The 16,237-nt window shown below is 36.1% G+C and overlaps 3 protein-coding genes across 3 annotated transcripts; 2 read left to right on the top strand and 1 right to left on the bottom strand.

The window, feature by feature from the left end:
* Positions 1-770: 770 nt before the first annotated feature.
* Positions 771-4,311, top strand: LOC148766657 (uncharacterized). The gene is made up of 7 exons (XM_088827369.1): positions 771-923; positions 1,009-1,497; positions 1,864-2,007; positions 2,087-2,264; positions 2,296-2,327; positions 2,449-2,885; positions 3,525-4,311. The coding sequence occupies exons 1-7, from the start codon at positions 857-859 to the stop codon at positions 4,110-4,112; spliced, it is 1,935 nt and encodes a 644-aa protein (XP_088683495.1). The 5' UTR covers positions 771-856; the 3' UTR covers positions 4,113-4,311.
* A 2,719-nt stretch (positions 4,312-7,030) lies between these two features.
* Positions 7,031-9,779, top strand: LOC105968003 (uncharacterized). The gene is made up of 4 exons (XM_088826565.1): positions 7,031-7,651; positions 7,746-7,913; positions 8,306-8,739; positions 9,133-9,779. The coding sequence occupies exons 1-4, from the start codon at positions 7,051-7,053 to the stop codon at positions 9,745-9,747; spliced, it is 1,818 nt and encodes a 605-aa protein (XP_088682691.1). The 5' UTR covers positions 7,031-7,050; the 3' UTR covers positions 9,748-9,779.
* Positions 9,780-13,360: 3,581 nt separating this feature from the next.
* LOC105967941 (retrovirus-related Pol polyprotein from transposon RE2) lies at positions 13,361-16,052 on the bottom strand (the record flags this gene model as incomplete). The annotated part of the gene is made up of 2 exons (XM_088827368.1): positions 13,361-13,436; positions 15,706-16,052. Coding segments are annotated over 2 exons (423 nt in total), but the record flags the coding sequence as incomplete, so codon positions are not given.
* Between the last annotated feature and the right edge of the window lie 185 nt (positions 16,053-16,237).

Raw genomic sequence — 16,237 nt, 5'->3', positions numbered from 1 at the left:
GGAGTGCCTACATTCCCAACAAATTTGGTAATTTTCCGGTACGAGTTGCGGCTGAATATGCTCGGAGAGAAATGCTTAAGTACTTGATTTCCATCACTAAGAACGACGATCGTGGGGCAGAACCCTAACGCTGGCTTAGCCGGAGTGCCGGACCCAAGCTTCTCGTTTGATTCCGATTTCTCCGGGCAGCAGCTAGATAGATTGATTTGTGCATTTGCCAATTAAGATAGATAAATATTGATTAATGATGTGTTAATTGTGATCGCAGATATTGCACCGGAGTTGGTGGAGGAATAGCCAACCGACAATACTTCGGCATTGAAAACGATTACTGAAAAAGAGTCTGTTTTTCGTGACGGAACTCGTTAGTATTTTCTCTTATTCAATGTTTAATTTTTTCTTCCTTCACCTGAATAAATATTAAATACCACTCCCATCTTGCCTTGAAGGTGTTTGATAAATTGTCCACAAGAGTCCGGCCTGATATTAAATAATTTCAGGTTTAATAAACAACGCCGAGGATAAGATGTTGCTGAAGTTATTAGCTCTAGAACTCGTTAAACGTCTGTGCAAGGAAATCGAGTCATGGAGTAACTATACGGCAGCTTACGCCATCATGACATCAGCACGATTAGGGATCCCGGAGGTTGTTGAAGAGATTGCGGAGGGTTTCTCAGTTGCTGTTTATTGTTCCAACACGAAGACTTTGAAATAAAAATGCTGAGAAAAAGTCTAAGTCAATGTCAGAACAAGTGCTTCTAATTAAATCATAAAAAGGTATTATAATCTATACAGCTGAAATGTATGTAGAGAGGTTCATTCAGAATTCATCAAGAGGATCGCTTTAACTTGCAAGATGATGGCGTTGCCTTCCTCCCGATTCGTGAATAGCAACATCAGTAATTTCGACTATATCATTAATGGTAATTACTAATTAATTAGCTCTCTCTCTCTCTCATTCTTGAAAATAACCACAGTTTTTCTTTTCTTTTCCGGAAATAACCACAGTTGAAGATAGTCACCAAAGCTGGTCCTTACCCCTGTACAAAGCCCTAAACCAGGGCAACTGGGAGATTGTAGAGATGATCATGAGACAACAGCCTGCGGCAATCACGGCAAGGCTGACGCCGTTCGCCGAGACACCGCTCCTGGTGGCGGTCAAGGCGGGGCAGGGGCTGCCCTTTATAAAGAAACTGTGTAATTTTATGCCGCCAGAGGCTCTGGCCCTCACCGACTACTTCGGCAGCACCGCCCTCCACGCGGTGGCTGTGCTGGGAAACACCGGCGCCGCCAGGATTTTTGTCGAGAAAAACGGCGATCTGCCGAATATTTGGAATGTGGACGGATGTTTGCCGATCCACTTGGCTGCAATGCGCGGACATAGAGAAATGACGTTGTATCTCTTCTCTGTCACAAAAGAAGATGGTAATTCGGACCCTTTTAAGGATGCTGCTGGTGCCACACTTATGCGCTTTGCTGTAGCTGCTGGATTTTATGGTAACTTCGTAAAATCTTTTGTTTCCAAAATCTAATGGTTGACCAAATAGGTCTTAGGTGCAAAGTGTATAGCAACAGGCTATCTTGTCTTGTTGTCTAATTGTCTATCGTAGTTAGGAGATTTATGCCTATAATCTGTGTGGCTTCTGTAAATATTTAGATTTCATTTCGTTGGTAAGATGTTCTTGGATGTTTGGTTACTCAAATAATTTTTCTAGCACAATGCAATAGGGTTTTCATAAATATTTATTTAATCATATCTTAGAAACCAAACAATATTTTCCATTCTAACAAAGTACTCAATAAAAAGTTAAAAACTTTTGAATTGAAAGTAATACTGAATCTAATTGGGTAAATTACTTGTAGATTTAGCACTGTATCTGGTTGAGCACAACCCAGAATTGGCATGGCAGCATGAGGTTATAACTCCATTAGAACTGCTGGCTGAAGAGCCTTCTGCTTTCCCAAGTGGAATGGACTTTAATATTTGGCAGTTTTTGATCTACTCATGTAAGTTTCCTCAATTTTTTTATTTAACTGTTTCATGATCCATTATTTTTTCTGCTTTCTAATATTATCTGGAATTTAGTTGTTCCTAAGAAGCTGATTGAGATGCCAGAGACCTTAGTCGGCACTATGAAATCACCGATTTATTCTTCTTCCTTCAATTTGCGAAGACATTGTTGCAGGAATCTGTTTTCAATAGGAAAGTTACCTATATCTCTAATATCTGCTTTTTGTTTTGTATTATTATATTACTATTATTTGCTTTAGCTTATTCTCAGCTTATTTTTGCAGCTTATCAAGAATTACATGTGATACTTTGGAAGGTTCTCGAGACATTAGGTATTTATAAATATATATGTATATCTGCATATCAAGAAACAAATTTTAGCACATCCTTCAAGATCATTATATATTCATTAGTATAATTTGCGCACTGATTCGCAGTGATACCTCTAAAACGTATACGTCACAAAAAAGCTATGCATCGTCATGCACACCAACTAGTGAAGAGAGTGTGCTCGGAAATCAAGTGTTTGGATAATGCAAAAGCTTCGTCCATACTTACAGGGCCGTTCCTTATTGGGGCACAAAATGGGATCCACGAGATTGTCAGAGAAATACTGGAATCTTTTCCTCATGCAATAACCTTTTTAGACGAAGAGAACCACTCTGTATTCCATCTTGCAGCAATGTATCGACACGAGAAGATATTCAAGATTGTTCATCAGCAAAGTGGACAGTATAAGATGTCTCTGTCAGTGCTGCTGGATAATAGGGGGAATAATATACTGCATTTGGTGGCATGTGGGCCCCATCAAGACCGGCTCGATTTTAGCTCTAGAGCTGTTCTTCGGATGCAGCGTGAACTACAGTGGTACAAGGTAAACTTATTATCCGCTTGTCCGAAATATATTTTTAATAAGCTTATTGGGTGCCAAAACATGTGGCGAATAACAGACAAATATGCACAAAATCCTCATATGTTCATTTGTTTTGCACACTGTTTATTAATAACTAACGCTATTACTTATGCATGATAAATTTTCAAGTTTACCCCTCAATTGAACAAAGTGTACCATAATGGACCTGATGTTATTTCGTGCTTTAAAAAATAAAAGAAGTAATACAAGGGAAATTTGATGCAAGTTTTCGTTAACATAAGGTAAATTTATGCGAAATATATAGTTTAAAACTCGAACTTTTTAGAAAAATCAAGCCCCGCTGCACATTTACTATGTGAAATGCAGGGATCAGATGGAAGGAGGATTTCATGAAAAAAAAAAAATAGTAATAGAGGAGAGTTTTGCACATGCGCGCGCACACACACACACACACACACACACACACACACACACACACACACAGATATATATATATATATATATATAGGAAGTTTGATGCATGCTTCTCTTAACATTGTGTATGTTTACCATCTTTAATTTCATATTGATCTCTGAAAAGAAAAAAGGACAAAAAAAGAAAAGAAAAAAAGATCACCTCACCATTTCTATCTATACCAGGAAATCGAGAAATTTGTGCTGCCACATGAAAGGAAGTCGAAGAACGCAGACGGCAAAACCCCACTAACAATCTTCAACGAAGAGCATCGTGAATTGGCTGCGTACGAGACCCAGTGGATGATAGGCATGTCCACGTCATGCACAGTCGCAGCCTCACTCATTGCCACCGTGGCATTTGCTGCTGCAATCACAGTACCTGGCGGGACCACCTCCGACGGCTCCCCAACATTCTCCACAGAAAACGCCTTTGTGGCCTTTGCCGTTTCTGACGCGCTCGCCCTTCTCTCGTCCCTCACAACTGTCCTGTCGTTCTTATCCATTTTCACTTCTCGTTACACGGTCAATGATTTCCTCTATGCATTGCCGAATCGGTTAATAATTGGTCTGATTTCACTCTTTATGTCGGTGACATCCTTAATGCTTGCGTTTAGTTCGACTATGTACCTTGTGGCTGCTCAAAAGAATGGCCTTATCCTCATACCCATAATAGCGTTGGCTTGTGTACCCGTGACCCTTTTTGCATGCCTGCAGCTTCCACCGCTTCTTAATATGATCAAATCCACGTACGGTCCTAGCATTTTCGATTAATTAGTTGTTGCGTTTATATTATTTTTTATTTTCGTGTATGTAGGGTGTTTACGCAAGTCCGTCCGTCTCGATGGGTGGAAATTATATTATACCGAATGCTGAACCTGACATTCCACAGCTCAGTTTGGTTATTACAATGGGTGGAAATTGGAACAAAATTTTCGAAGATATTTCCAATTTTGGAACAAGTTTATTTTTATTTTGATGTTCATCTTTTTCCAAATTTGATTTTAGAATGTTGGGAATAGTGGTTCATCGGTACTTACAGAAATGAATAAAGATCGAATGTCAAAATTCTTTTAAACTTTATGCAATTCGTGTAGATATTAAAATATTGGGCAAATTACTAAAACTCCTTGAGGTAAGTTCATTTTATGAAAAATCCCCTCATGTTTGGGTAATTACAGCTATTCCCTCAATTATGTATTATCTTAAGAAAAACCTCATAATTTAGTAGGTAAATTTGACACAGTAAAGGCAAACATATAAGATAATACATAATTGATGAGTTGTTGTAACTAAAATATAAGAGGGTCTTTTCGTAATTTGAGCATATCTTAGGTGGCCGTAATTTGCCCTAAAATATTAAAGGGGTTATTTTACATAACCCCCTAGCCACCAAATAAACTAGGTATAAATCCAAGCCCAAATCATCATTTGACATACCCCTGGAGAAGCGAAAGTACTATATTACCCTTATATGCAATTTTCGGCCAAACTGCATTCAGCATTTCCGGGCCTGCATATATCATTTTCGCTGATTTATTTATTATTATTTTTCTTTTTTTTTTCTTTTTTTTAAATAATAAACCTGTTTGTTAAATTTATATTTATATATATATATATATATATATATATATATATATATATATATATATATATATATATATATATATATATATATATAATTTTATTTTTTAACTTTTTTTTTTAATTTAAAAAAAAAATTAATTTTTTTTTAATTTTCAAAACAATATGTTTACTGTACTGAAAATAACTACATGTAACTGTAGTAGCCATAGTAATTCGTAGTTATGTTCGGTTTTTTATCCCATATTTTTAGTCGATCAATTGTATACACACAAGAATACTGGCTTATACAAAAGAAATTCATAAACCCCAACAAAAAATTACAAATTTTAATATTTTTATTATAAATCACTTCAGAACCAATAAAATACAAATCGAAAATATACAAATATATGCATGTAACTACATGTTACTATATGTATAGTAATATATAGTAATGTATAGTAATGTATACAGTCTGTTGAATACTGTAACTTGAAGCAGATGTAACTTCAACCAAATTTTTGACAACTTCAAGGAGAGGATCAATGGCTTTCATTAAGCTGCAATTGCAAAATCAAAACAAAAAATTTTTATTTTAGTGCAAATCAACAAAATTTGAATAAACATCAAAACACTCAAAAATCAACAAACACTAAGAGATCGAGAGATAGAGAAAAAGGTCATTGCTGGGAAATGCTACAGATTTTAAATCAAACAGACAGTGACTCATCACCCCCCTCGCCTCATACAAAAACCCTAGCCGCCGCTTTTAACCACCCACGGTTTCGCGCGTCCACAAATGCAAAAAAATATAGAAATAAATTTGAAAACATAAAAACAACGAAATTACCATCAAAATATAGATCTCGACGAGAGGAATCCAACGGTGGCTAGCCCGTCAAATTTCGACTGGTGGAACACAAAATACACCTCCGGTAAGACCACGTCGTCGAATGAAAAAAAATTGCAGAAACAGATCTGCGTTTCAAACTGAATGGAATCACCATCAAAAGAAAGGGCTCGACGAGAGGAATCCAACGGTAGTTAAACCATCGAATTCTGACCACCGAAGAGAGAGTTATGACTCCGGGAAGCAATTTCGCCGGTGGGAGGTTTGTGGAGGCGGGATTTTGAATTTGGGAGAAGAACCGAAATGTGAGTGTGGCTAGGGTTTAAAACTGATTTTATAAGGGTATTATAGGGACTTCAAGGTGGCCCAGGGGGTATGTCAAAATATTTTCAAACTGAGAGGAGTTTCCCTTAGAGTGTAATACACTTGATAGTTAATTCTATATAATTTGAAAATGAGGGGGTCTACAAAATAATCCCATATTAAATCATAGTGAATAATGGCATGTGTGAAGAAGATAGATGTATGTAAGTAGTTATGAACACGCCACTCTTCAATGAAATCCCCATACGAAGCTGTTGTCGGAGCTGAAACTGGAATAAAAAAATTATTTCTGCCGATTTCGATCCGAAATTTTTGATGGAAATTACACACATACCCACACCCGCGCGCGCGCACACACACATAGAACACGTTTTACACGGTGAATATAGTTGCTCCGATCCAAACCCCAATTGTCCAGGATTTCCTTTTCTTTTTTGCTACCTTACCTTATTATCACTTCATTATATTCTCCTCCATATTCTTTCCCACGTGACTGTAACTCTTGACCTAGAAAATACAAATGAAAATTCCTTGACCTAATATTCAAGATAAAAAATATTATTTTCTACAGTGTATGTATGTATTCTTTTTTATAAAAATAATAATTGATCTATGATAGTAACATAAATAATAATACCACATAAATGCATACAACTTTTAACTTTCGGGATGATATAAAATTAATTTATGTATATGCATGTGTTGAAGAATAATTAATATAGAGAAATGATATGATGAGTAAAGTGACAACAAAAGTATATATTACATATATAATTAATATAACTCTATTGATCTACCTTACCTGATTGTCACTTCATTCTCTCTATAGACTAAAATAGAAACATACATCACACAAAACACAATCACCCCTCTATAAATTCTTGTGGCATATGCCCTGTTAATTTCAAGATTAATCACTGCATGCTTTTCATCCATCCCAAAAATTAAAAATTAAAAAAAAATTAAAAAATTATGGCTTCTTTGTCCAATGTGCAATTGATGGAAAACCCGTTTTCTCAACAACCTCAACCGAATGTTATTCACGTTTCAGATTCCCACGACGAAATCAATGAGGATCCCATGATGAGATACATTCCACTGCACAAGGCGGCATTAGAGGGAGACTGGGAGACGGCGAAACAAATCTTCAACCGGGACCCGCAAGCCAAATCTGCGGCCATCAACAGCGTAGGGCTGACGCTTCTCCACGTGGCGGTTGGGACAGGGAAGAAGGCGATTCACTTCGTGCGAAACATGGTTGAATTATTAATGATGGAGGCCGATAACTGCGAGGAACTGATGATGGCACGGACGATTAAAGGTGGCCATACCGCACTACACACCGCCGCGCATGTAGACAACACGGAAGCAGCAATTATTCTAGTCAACAGGATGCCCCGTCTGCTGTACAGTCCAAATAATATCTGCAACGATTTTCCAGTGCATACAGCGGCGCTTTTTAGCCACAAAAGAACGCTTCTCTACCTTCTTCAGGCGACCAAGGAGCAAACGCCTTATGATTGCTATGATGGACTCAGACTACTTGTATACCTTATTCAGGCTGAATTTTTCGGTATATCGCGCTTCTAACGTACACATGCATATGTACTAATCATATTATATTCCTTCCATTTTGAAAATGATATAATTAATGAATGAATGAACAGATGTGGCGTTGGATTTGGTCAATAAGTACCCGTATTTGGCCACACTAGCGTTTCCGGATGGTCGGTGTGCTTTGTGGACTATAGCTGGAAACAAATCAGCTTTCTCGGATGGCGGCGATGATGGACGGCGCTTCAGATTCCGGGAGCATCTCGTGAATATTCTCTTCAGTGAGCTCTCTCACTCTACATCTCTAGTCTATATATATATGTGATCGATATGAGGTTCTTCTTTAACAAAGTCTCTTTAAGATATTTATAATTATATAAATGCTAAAAAATACCTAGGAATCTACTAAGAATAAAAAGAAAGGCATGCACACGTAAAAAATGCTAAATATGACAGGTTGAAATTGGTTTGACTTTGATACCATGTTGAATAACCACCTCAACCAAAAGTTTAAGTTGTTAATGAAATGTATCATTTAAAATTGATATATTCGCGTACGTGAAACTATATATATATATATATATATATATATATATATATATATATATATATATATATATATATATATATATATATATATATATATATATATATATATATATATATATATCAGGGCCTGGAGTAAGAAGCAAAAGGGAAGAGAGAATGATGATGAGACAACAAGCAACAAGCCTTGTGAGATTCTTGTGCAAGAAGTTAACGGAATCAAAGAGTTTTTCGAAGGCTTCGAATATTGCCGAAAATGCCGTACTGATTGCAGCGCGATTAGGGATCCACCAGGTTGTGGAGATGATCGTAGAGGCATTCCCGAGTGGTGTAGTCTATATTTCGAGGCAACCCATATTTCTCGCGGCAGTTCTAAACCGATCCGAGAGCGTCTTTAATCTCACACATCAAATGGGAGATCATAAATACATTTATTTAGACATAGAAGACAAGGATGGAAACAACCTCTTGCACGCCGCCGGAAAACTCGCACCATCTCACAAACTCAACGAGATTTCCGGCGCAGCTCTCCAAATGCAGCGCGAAATGCAATGGTACAAGGTAATTTTTATAATTAACCTAGCTAGCTACCGATTAATTGAACAAAGCTACTTTTCGAACTTCTTCGTCCTCTATAGATATATACTTCTAACAACCATGCATGGCCGTCTTAGACTATATAATGGCAGCTAAAAACATTTGCCGAGGGCCCAATAATCGATAGGGGTATTTTAGTAATTTTACTATGAGGATTTTTTTATTTTTTTAACATAATAAAAATTGACTAAATTGTAAATTTGGATATATAAGAAAGAATGAATGAAAGGGCCCCCAATTTACTATTCGCTTTAGGCCCCCAAAATAGCTAGAGACGACCATGCATGCATGCATATTGCATGCATGATAAACACACTCTCAACGTACGTAAATATATAATATTTCCCATGCATGCAGCAAGTCGAGAAAACCATCAGCCCTAGTTCGAGAGAACGTATGAACAATGAAAGAAAATCTCCTAATATGATTTTCACGGAGGAGCACAAGAACTTGAAACAAGAAGGAGAGAAGTGGATGAAAGATACATCGGGATCGTGCACCATTGCGGCGGCATTGATCGTTACGATAATGTTCGCGGCGGCTATCACAGTGCCAGGTGGCAGTAAAAGCGAGACCGGCTTCCCCGTATTCGCGACGGACAAAATGTTCCTCGTGTTTGCCATTTCCGATGCTATCTCGCTCTTTGCATCCACCACCTCTCTGTTGATGTTCCTGTCGATCCTGACGTCGCGCTACGCGGAAGAAGATTTTCTGCATGTTTTGCCGAAGAGATTAATTATTGGCCTCGGAACGCTTTTTCTATCGATAACGTTTATGATGGTTGCTTTTAGCGCGACGCTGTATTTAGTGTTTGGCCGGAAGAACGCGTGGGTGCTCATTCCGGTGGCGGCGTTGGCCTGCTTGCCGGTTACTTCGTTTGTGCTCTTGCAGTTCCCGCTTCTCGCCGACTTGATTTCTTCCACATTTGGCCCCGGAATTTTTGTTAAACAAAGTAATCGTCCATTCTACTGATCGGAGGTTGGCATTTGGGGTGTTAATTTAATTAACTTTGTGTGTGTGTGTGTGTGTTAAAAAAAATGGATATATGGTGAATTGAAATAAAAATAAAAAATAGACGGAATAATATTGATATTTGTGTGTTTAAACTTTTAAGTGTATTTTTATTAGGTGAAAACATAATTTAATTTTTTTTTTGTTTTTAATTTTTTTGTTTATATCAGGTATATTAATCGACTATGATGAAGCATAGTCGATTAAGAATCTGCTACTAAACATAACAAATCACAATTGCGAAAAAATGCAAAATCAACTATATTTTACAAAAAACAAAAAATATGCAAACATTATAATTGCTCTATACACTTGGAATCAATAAACAAAAAATCCAAAATAAAAATAAAATATGGAGTCGATCAACCTTAATCGACTGTCAGAACATAGTCGATTAGCTTAATCGACTATTGAACATGTACATAGTCGATTAAGGTTTCAGTCTGCGTGAAATTCTCTACACGCGCCGTCCTCCGTCCGATCCACAAAAAAACTCAAAATCAGCCTCCCCGTCATCACCACACTGCCGAACTTGGTGGGAGTTTCTTTTCCCCTTGGCTGAAAATTTAAATGCGATAATTACAGTAAGGAAGAGAGAAATGAGAGCATATATCCAGATTTGTTTATGAATTACCTGTTCTTAGTGAAGAACTCCTTGGCGGCGGCGGCGGAGCAGACCACCATCCGCAGGCCATCGACGACTTCAAGCACACCAGCTGCGAGAACGTCTCCAGTCCCCGCATAGTTCCCCATATATGGGTTTCTGCGGTCAGAACGGCGGCGGCGGCGGTGGAAGGGATGTCGAGCGGGTACGACTTGTTGGCGTCATGTGCAGGCGCGGCGGTGGTGTCGGCGACTGTGATTGTGAGGGTTTTGAGCGGCAAAGACGAAGTGAGGTTGAGTGGTAGAACGACGAGGGGACGGTGTTGGTCGGTGAGGATTTGGCGGCGGTAGCGGTGGACGGCAGGGGAGAGGCAGTGGTGGTGGTGAGGAAAAATGAGAGAGAAATTAGGGTTTCAAAATAGTATATTGACAATTAAGGGTAGATTTGGAATTATAAAAATAATACTTGGTGTAATACTAACCAATGGGGTTTTCTCTAATTATTTTTTGAGGGGGGTTTTGCTTAACTACATTTCCTAGATGAGGGGGGTCTTGCTAATAATCCCATTTTATTATTAGTTCGACTAGCAATTCTTTTCGTGCGATGCACCGGCTATCATTACCAAGGAAAAAAAATTAAATATATAATAATTAAATTGTATTAAAAAATAAATTATACTATATTAAAATAAGTAGTTTTTGTGCATAAATCTCCAAACAAACAATTTTATTATTCTAGGTTTATGGGTTATATATATTTCATCAATAAGTCCATCTCTTTAATATTTATTATAAATAAAATAAACATTCATGTATATGACAATATTACCCTCAACAATTTATACACAATTCTTAATTGTAATCTCAATTTAATCAATTTTGTCCACAAAAATCCAATTTTGACAACAAAAATCCAATTTTGATTTTTTTTTTCAAATTTTTTTTTTCAAAAAAAAAATTGTTGCCGCCGGATTCTGGCGGTCAACGCCGGTCTCCAGTGTTGACTTTTCGACTTTTTTTTTTTTTATTTTATTTTTTCGCCGGTTTCCAGGGTTGACGTTTTTTTTTCGTGGTCTTTTATTTTCCGCTACCGGATTCCGGCGTTGACTTTTTTTAGTGTTTTTTTTAGTTTTTTTTTTCTTTTTTACGTCCGCCGCTAAATGTTGACCGTAATTGTGCTGTCACCGACAGTAAATTAACGTAATTATACTGTCAATGGCAGTTAATTAACGTAATTGTACTGTCGTTGACAATACATTTATGTAATTGTTCTGCCGTTGATTGTAAATTAACGTAATATTATTATTATTTTTTTTTGTTATTTTTTTTTTTTGATTTGTTGACAAGTCAACGCAATTATATTACTGTCGTTGGTACACTTAAATAACTGTAAACACAATAATATTACTGTTAACAACATCAATATTATTTATTTTTTTTTGTTTTTTTTTTGTTTGAGTTATTCACGGAGTAACGTAATAATATTACTGTCTATTATTGTAAACACAATAAAATTACTGTGGTTGACGGTAATATTACTGTTGTTATAGTAATATTGCTGTCAGCCACATCAATATTATTATTTTGTTTGGATTTTTTTGTTTGTTTGAGTTATTCACTATGTTTTGTTTGGATTTTTTTGTTTGTTTGAGTTATTCACGGATCGGAGTAACGTAATAATATTACTGTCTTTTATTGTAATATTACTGTCATTGACGGTAATATTACTGTTGTTATAGTAATATTACTGTCACTCACAGTAATATTAATTATTTTGGCTTTTTATTATGTTTACATTTGTTCAACGGTCAACATAGTAATATATAACTCTATTACACAATAATAATGAGTTTTGTTGTGTTAATATTACTCTGCTAGAGATTAATATAGCAATATTACTGTGTTAAACTGTAGTTTAGTTAATTTTACTTTGTTTAACAGTAATATAGTTAATATTACTGTCAATCAAAACAATACTGTTGTTTAAACGAAAAAAAAAAATGTTACAAAAAGAAAAAAAAAATTAAATAAATAAAAAAAAAATTGAAAAAGTCAACGTCGTAGACCGGTGCGTTGACCGCAGGTCAACGCCGGAAACCGGTGGTTGAAAATTCAGGAAAGAAAAAAAAAGTCAACGCCGAAAACCGGAGAAAAAATCATGAAGAAAAAAAAATCGAAAAAGTCAACGCCGGAATCCGGCGGCAAAAAAAAAATTTGGGTCAAAATTGAATAATTTGTGTAATTTGGGGTCAAATTGAGTTTAAATTAAATTAATGATGAAATTGGAGCATATTAAAGTATGAGGGGCTATCTTAGTCTTTTACAAAAATCTGGATCGTATGTGGACTTATTTGTAAAAAAGTTTTTTGTCCGGATCTCTTTATGAATAAGTAGCCAATGATGAGCTTATTTGTAATGACCCCTTAAAATAAGTAGTTGTGAGATTTAAATTATCAAAACACACTAATATTCTTACAAATACGACCATACAATTCCTGACACAACACACTAATTAATCAAAGTCACATCATGACTTCCATTTAGCTGCTATCTCTTAAGAAATATTAACCACTAAATAAATTATTTTCGCCCCGGAATTAGCGCCAACACGGGAAAAGATCAATAACAAGATGCTTCCCGAGGTTTCCTCTCTGTAAACTTCTAAAGACGTTTGGTCGCGCATGTGCAGAACTAGGGCTGAGACTTTGGGATTGGGATTCGGGACCCTACTCGTCCTGATCGGATTTTTACTATTTTGGACTAAAACTTCGGAAATTCGGGATTACGGGATTTGGGATCAGGATTAGAAACAAATATGGGATCGGGATTCAGGAATTGGTTCAATCCCGATCGGGATATTTTAATCCCGAATTAGGAAAAAAAAAAAAAAAAAAACTAATAAAACCACACACACACACATATATATATGGGATTATTTTAGAGACCCCTCTCATTTCGAAAATATATAGAACTAACTACCATGTTGTTTACACCCTAGTGCAAACCCCCTCCATTCAGATAATAATTTGACATACCCCCTAGCCCACCTGAAGTACCCAGAATACCCTTTTAAATCAGTTTTAAACCCTAGCCCAACCCATATCGGTGTTTATGTTCCTCTTTAAATTCTCATATACAAATCCCGCCCCTCAAGGTCTCTAACCGGCGATTTTGCTTCTCGGAATCATAACTCTCTCTCCAATGGTCGGAATTCGATGGTTCAACTATCGTTGGATTCCTCTCGCCGAGCTCTTTCTTTTGGTGGGTATTTCATTCAGTTTGGAGTGCTAGATCTGTTTCTGCATTTTTTAATCGGCGTATTTCGACGACGACATTCTTACAATAAGTGTAATTTGTTTTTCGTCAACCGGAATGTGACGGACTACTCACCGTTGGATTCCTCTCATCGGGATCAATATTTTGATGTCAATTTCATTCATTTTTATATTTTCAGATTTATTTCTATATTTTTATATTTTATTTTATTTTTGTGTTTTCATTTTTATATTTTCAGATTTATTTCTCTCGATCTGTTAGTGTTTGTTGTTTTTTGAGGATGTTTCTTTATTTTTGGTTCATTTGCACTAAAATATTTTTTTTTTGTTTGATTTTGCGATTGCAGCTTAATGAAGGCCATTGATCATTTCCTTGAAGGTGTCAAATTTTTTTTTTGAAGTTACATCTGCATTGTTCAACAGACTGTATACATTACTATACATTACTATAGTAATATGTAGTTACATATGCGTATATTTGTGTATTTTTTATTTGTATTTTATTGTTTTTGAGGTGATTTATAATATAAATATTGAAATTTGTAAATTTTTGTTGTTGGGGTTTATGAATTTCTTTTGTATTAGCCAGTATTCGTGTGTGTGTATAGTTGATCGACTAAAAATATGTGCTAAAAAAAGAACATAATTACGCATTACTATAGTTACTACAGTTATATGTAGTTATTTTCAGTACAGTAAACGATTTGAAAATTAAAAAAAATAAGAAAATAAAAAAAATAAAAAAATAAAAAAATTTAAATAGTTGAAAAAAGAAGAAGAAGAAGATGAAGAAGAAGAAGCGGGGAGGAGGGAGGACGCATAGACCAAATCAGTGGATTTTTCGGCCACTCCGCTTCCACCACCGCCACCATTTATGACCTCTTTAACCTCTTCCTTTGTGGAGAGATAAATCTTCAAACTCAATTTACCTGCCTCGTCCTCAAGCCTATGGACACACACAAAGGGCTGAGAAGAAGAACAAACAAGAGTTGATTTATGAAGAAAGATAAAAAATGGTAGTGGGGAAGAGTTTGGGATTTTTTTAGTGGCCGACGGTATGGTGGTAGATTTCTTTTCTTTTTTCTTTTTCTTTTTTTAAATTTATTTTTAATGATTAGTTTATATATATATATATATATATATATATATATATATATATATATGAGATATAAGTGAAGGGACATATTTACCCCTATAAATTTCACGTGCAACGCACATGGTTTCCCATTCCGGTCAAAATTGCCGAAATATTCCTTTTAGGAGGCACCGTGCAATGAATTAACGAGTTTAGGTAAAAACGTGCAAAATTTTTTTGTTTGGGGGGCAAAGTGCGAAACGGCCTTTAGTTTAGGGGGCAAACTGCTTTTTACTCATGTATATAATATATTCAAGTTGGTTTAGTGTAAAAAATAATACTAATGGGAAAAAAAATACAATATTTCTTAGTTTTTAGGCAAAATATGGGATTCCCGATCCCAATCCCGAATTCCCGAAATATTTAGGGATACCGATATATCAGAATTTAATAATATGAGATGGGATTGGGATTTAAAATTTCTATCCCGAATCCCGAAATCCCGATCCCAAAAATCCCGAATTCCCGAAATCCCGTCCCGAACTCACCCCTATGCAGAACATCTCCTATGTTTTTTTTTCTTTGAGAGATGTTGCTTCATAGTTTTTTTTTAGTGTACATAAATTTATGGAGAACATGTTTTACACGGTGAAAAGTTGCTACTCCAAATTAAAACCCTAATATAATTATCCAAGATTCTTTTTCTTTTATTGCTACCTTACCTGATTTTCACTTCATTCCATCTCCCCCATATTCTCTTTTTCTTTTCTTTTTTCTTTTTCTTTTTTTTTTTATATATATACTTGAGCCAGAAAATACGAGTTCGTCGTCACTACCCGAATAAAATGATAGGGGAGAGTTGCACTGTAAAATAAAATTTTATTTTTCCCGTACTAAAATTTTTTTGTAAAAATTAATTATTTCAGCAACATAATAATATGACATAATTGTTCATAACTAATGTACCAGACGTTTCTAGAAGTTTCCAGGGCCGAAACCTCGGAAACCATGTCTTCATGGAGTGAGCCCAAGATCCATCCTTTAAGAAGCCTGTCACTTCTTCTCCATAGACGGTAGTCGTTGCCGCCACTCGCCGTCGTGGTGGAAGTGGAAGTTGAAGTTGAAGTTGAAGTTTCGGGGGCCGACGGCGGCAGTGGTGGTGGAATGGTGCCGTCGATGAAACCGAGGAGGTCTTGGCCTTCGATCAGGCAAAGCATTTGTTCTTTCCACGCTTTATAATTCGTGCCGCCTGTCTCGTGAAAACGGAGTTTCGTCCATATGAAGCTCGCCGCGTTAACGGTTGACGGCCACGGTTATTCCACATTGGACGAAGCCATAAACTTTGTAAATATTTTTTTTTTAATTTTTTTTTTTTGGGATGGATGAAAGCATATATGTTTCTTATTTACTCTATATAGGGAATGAAGTGACAATCAGGCAAGGTAGAAATAGAGTTAAAAGGAAATAAGCAACGCTCACTTTACTCCTCAAATCATTT

This window comes from Erythranthe guttata, chromosome 12 (assembly GCF_056151865.1).
Source record: "Erythranthe guttata isolate IM_541 chromosome 12, IM_541, whole genome shotgun sequence".
NCBI classification, from domain to species: Eukaryota; Viridiplantae; Streptophyta; class Magnoliopsida; order Lamiales; family Phrymaceae; genus Erythranthe; species Erythranthe guttata.
This window is presented reverse-complemented; position numbering and strand designations above follow the sequence as displayed.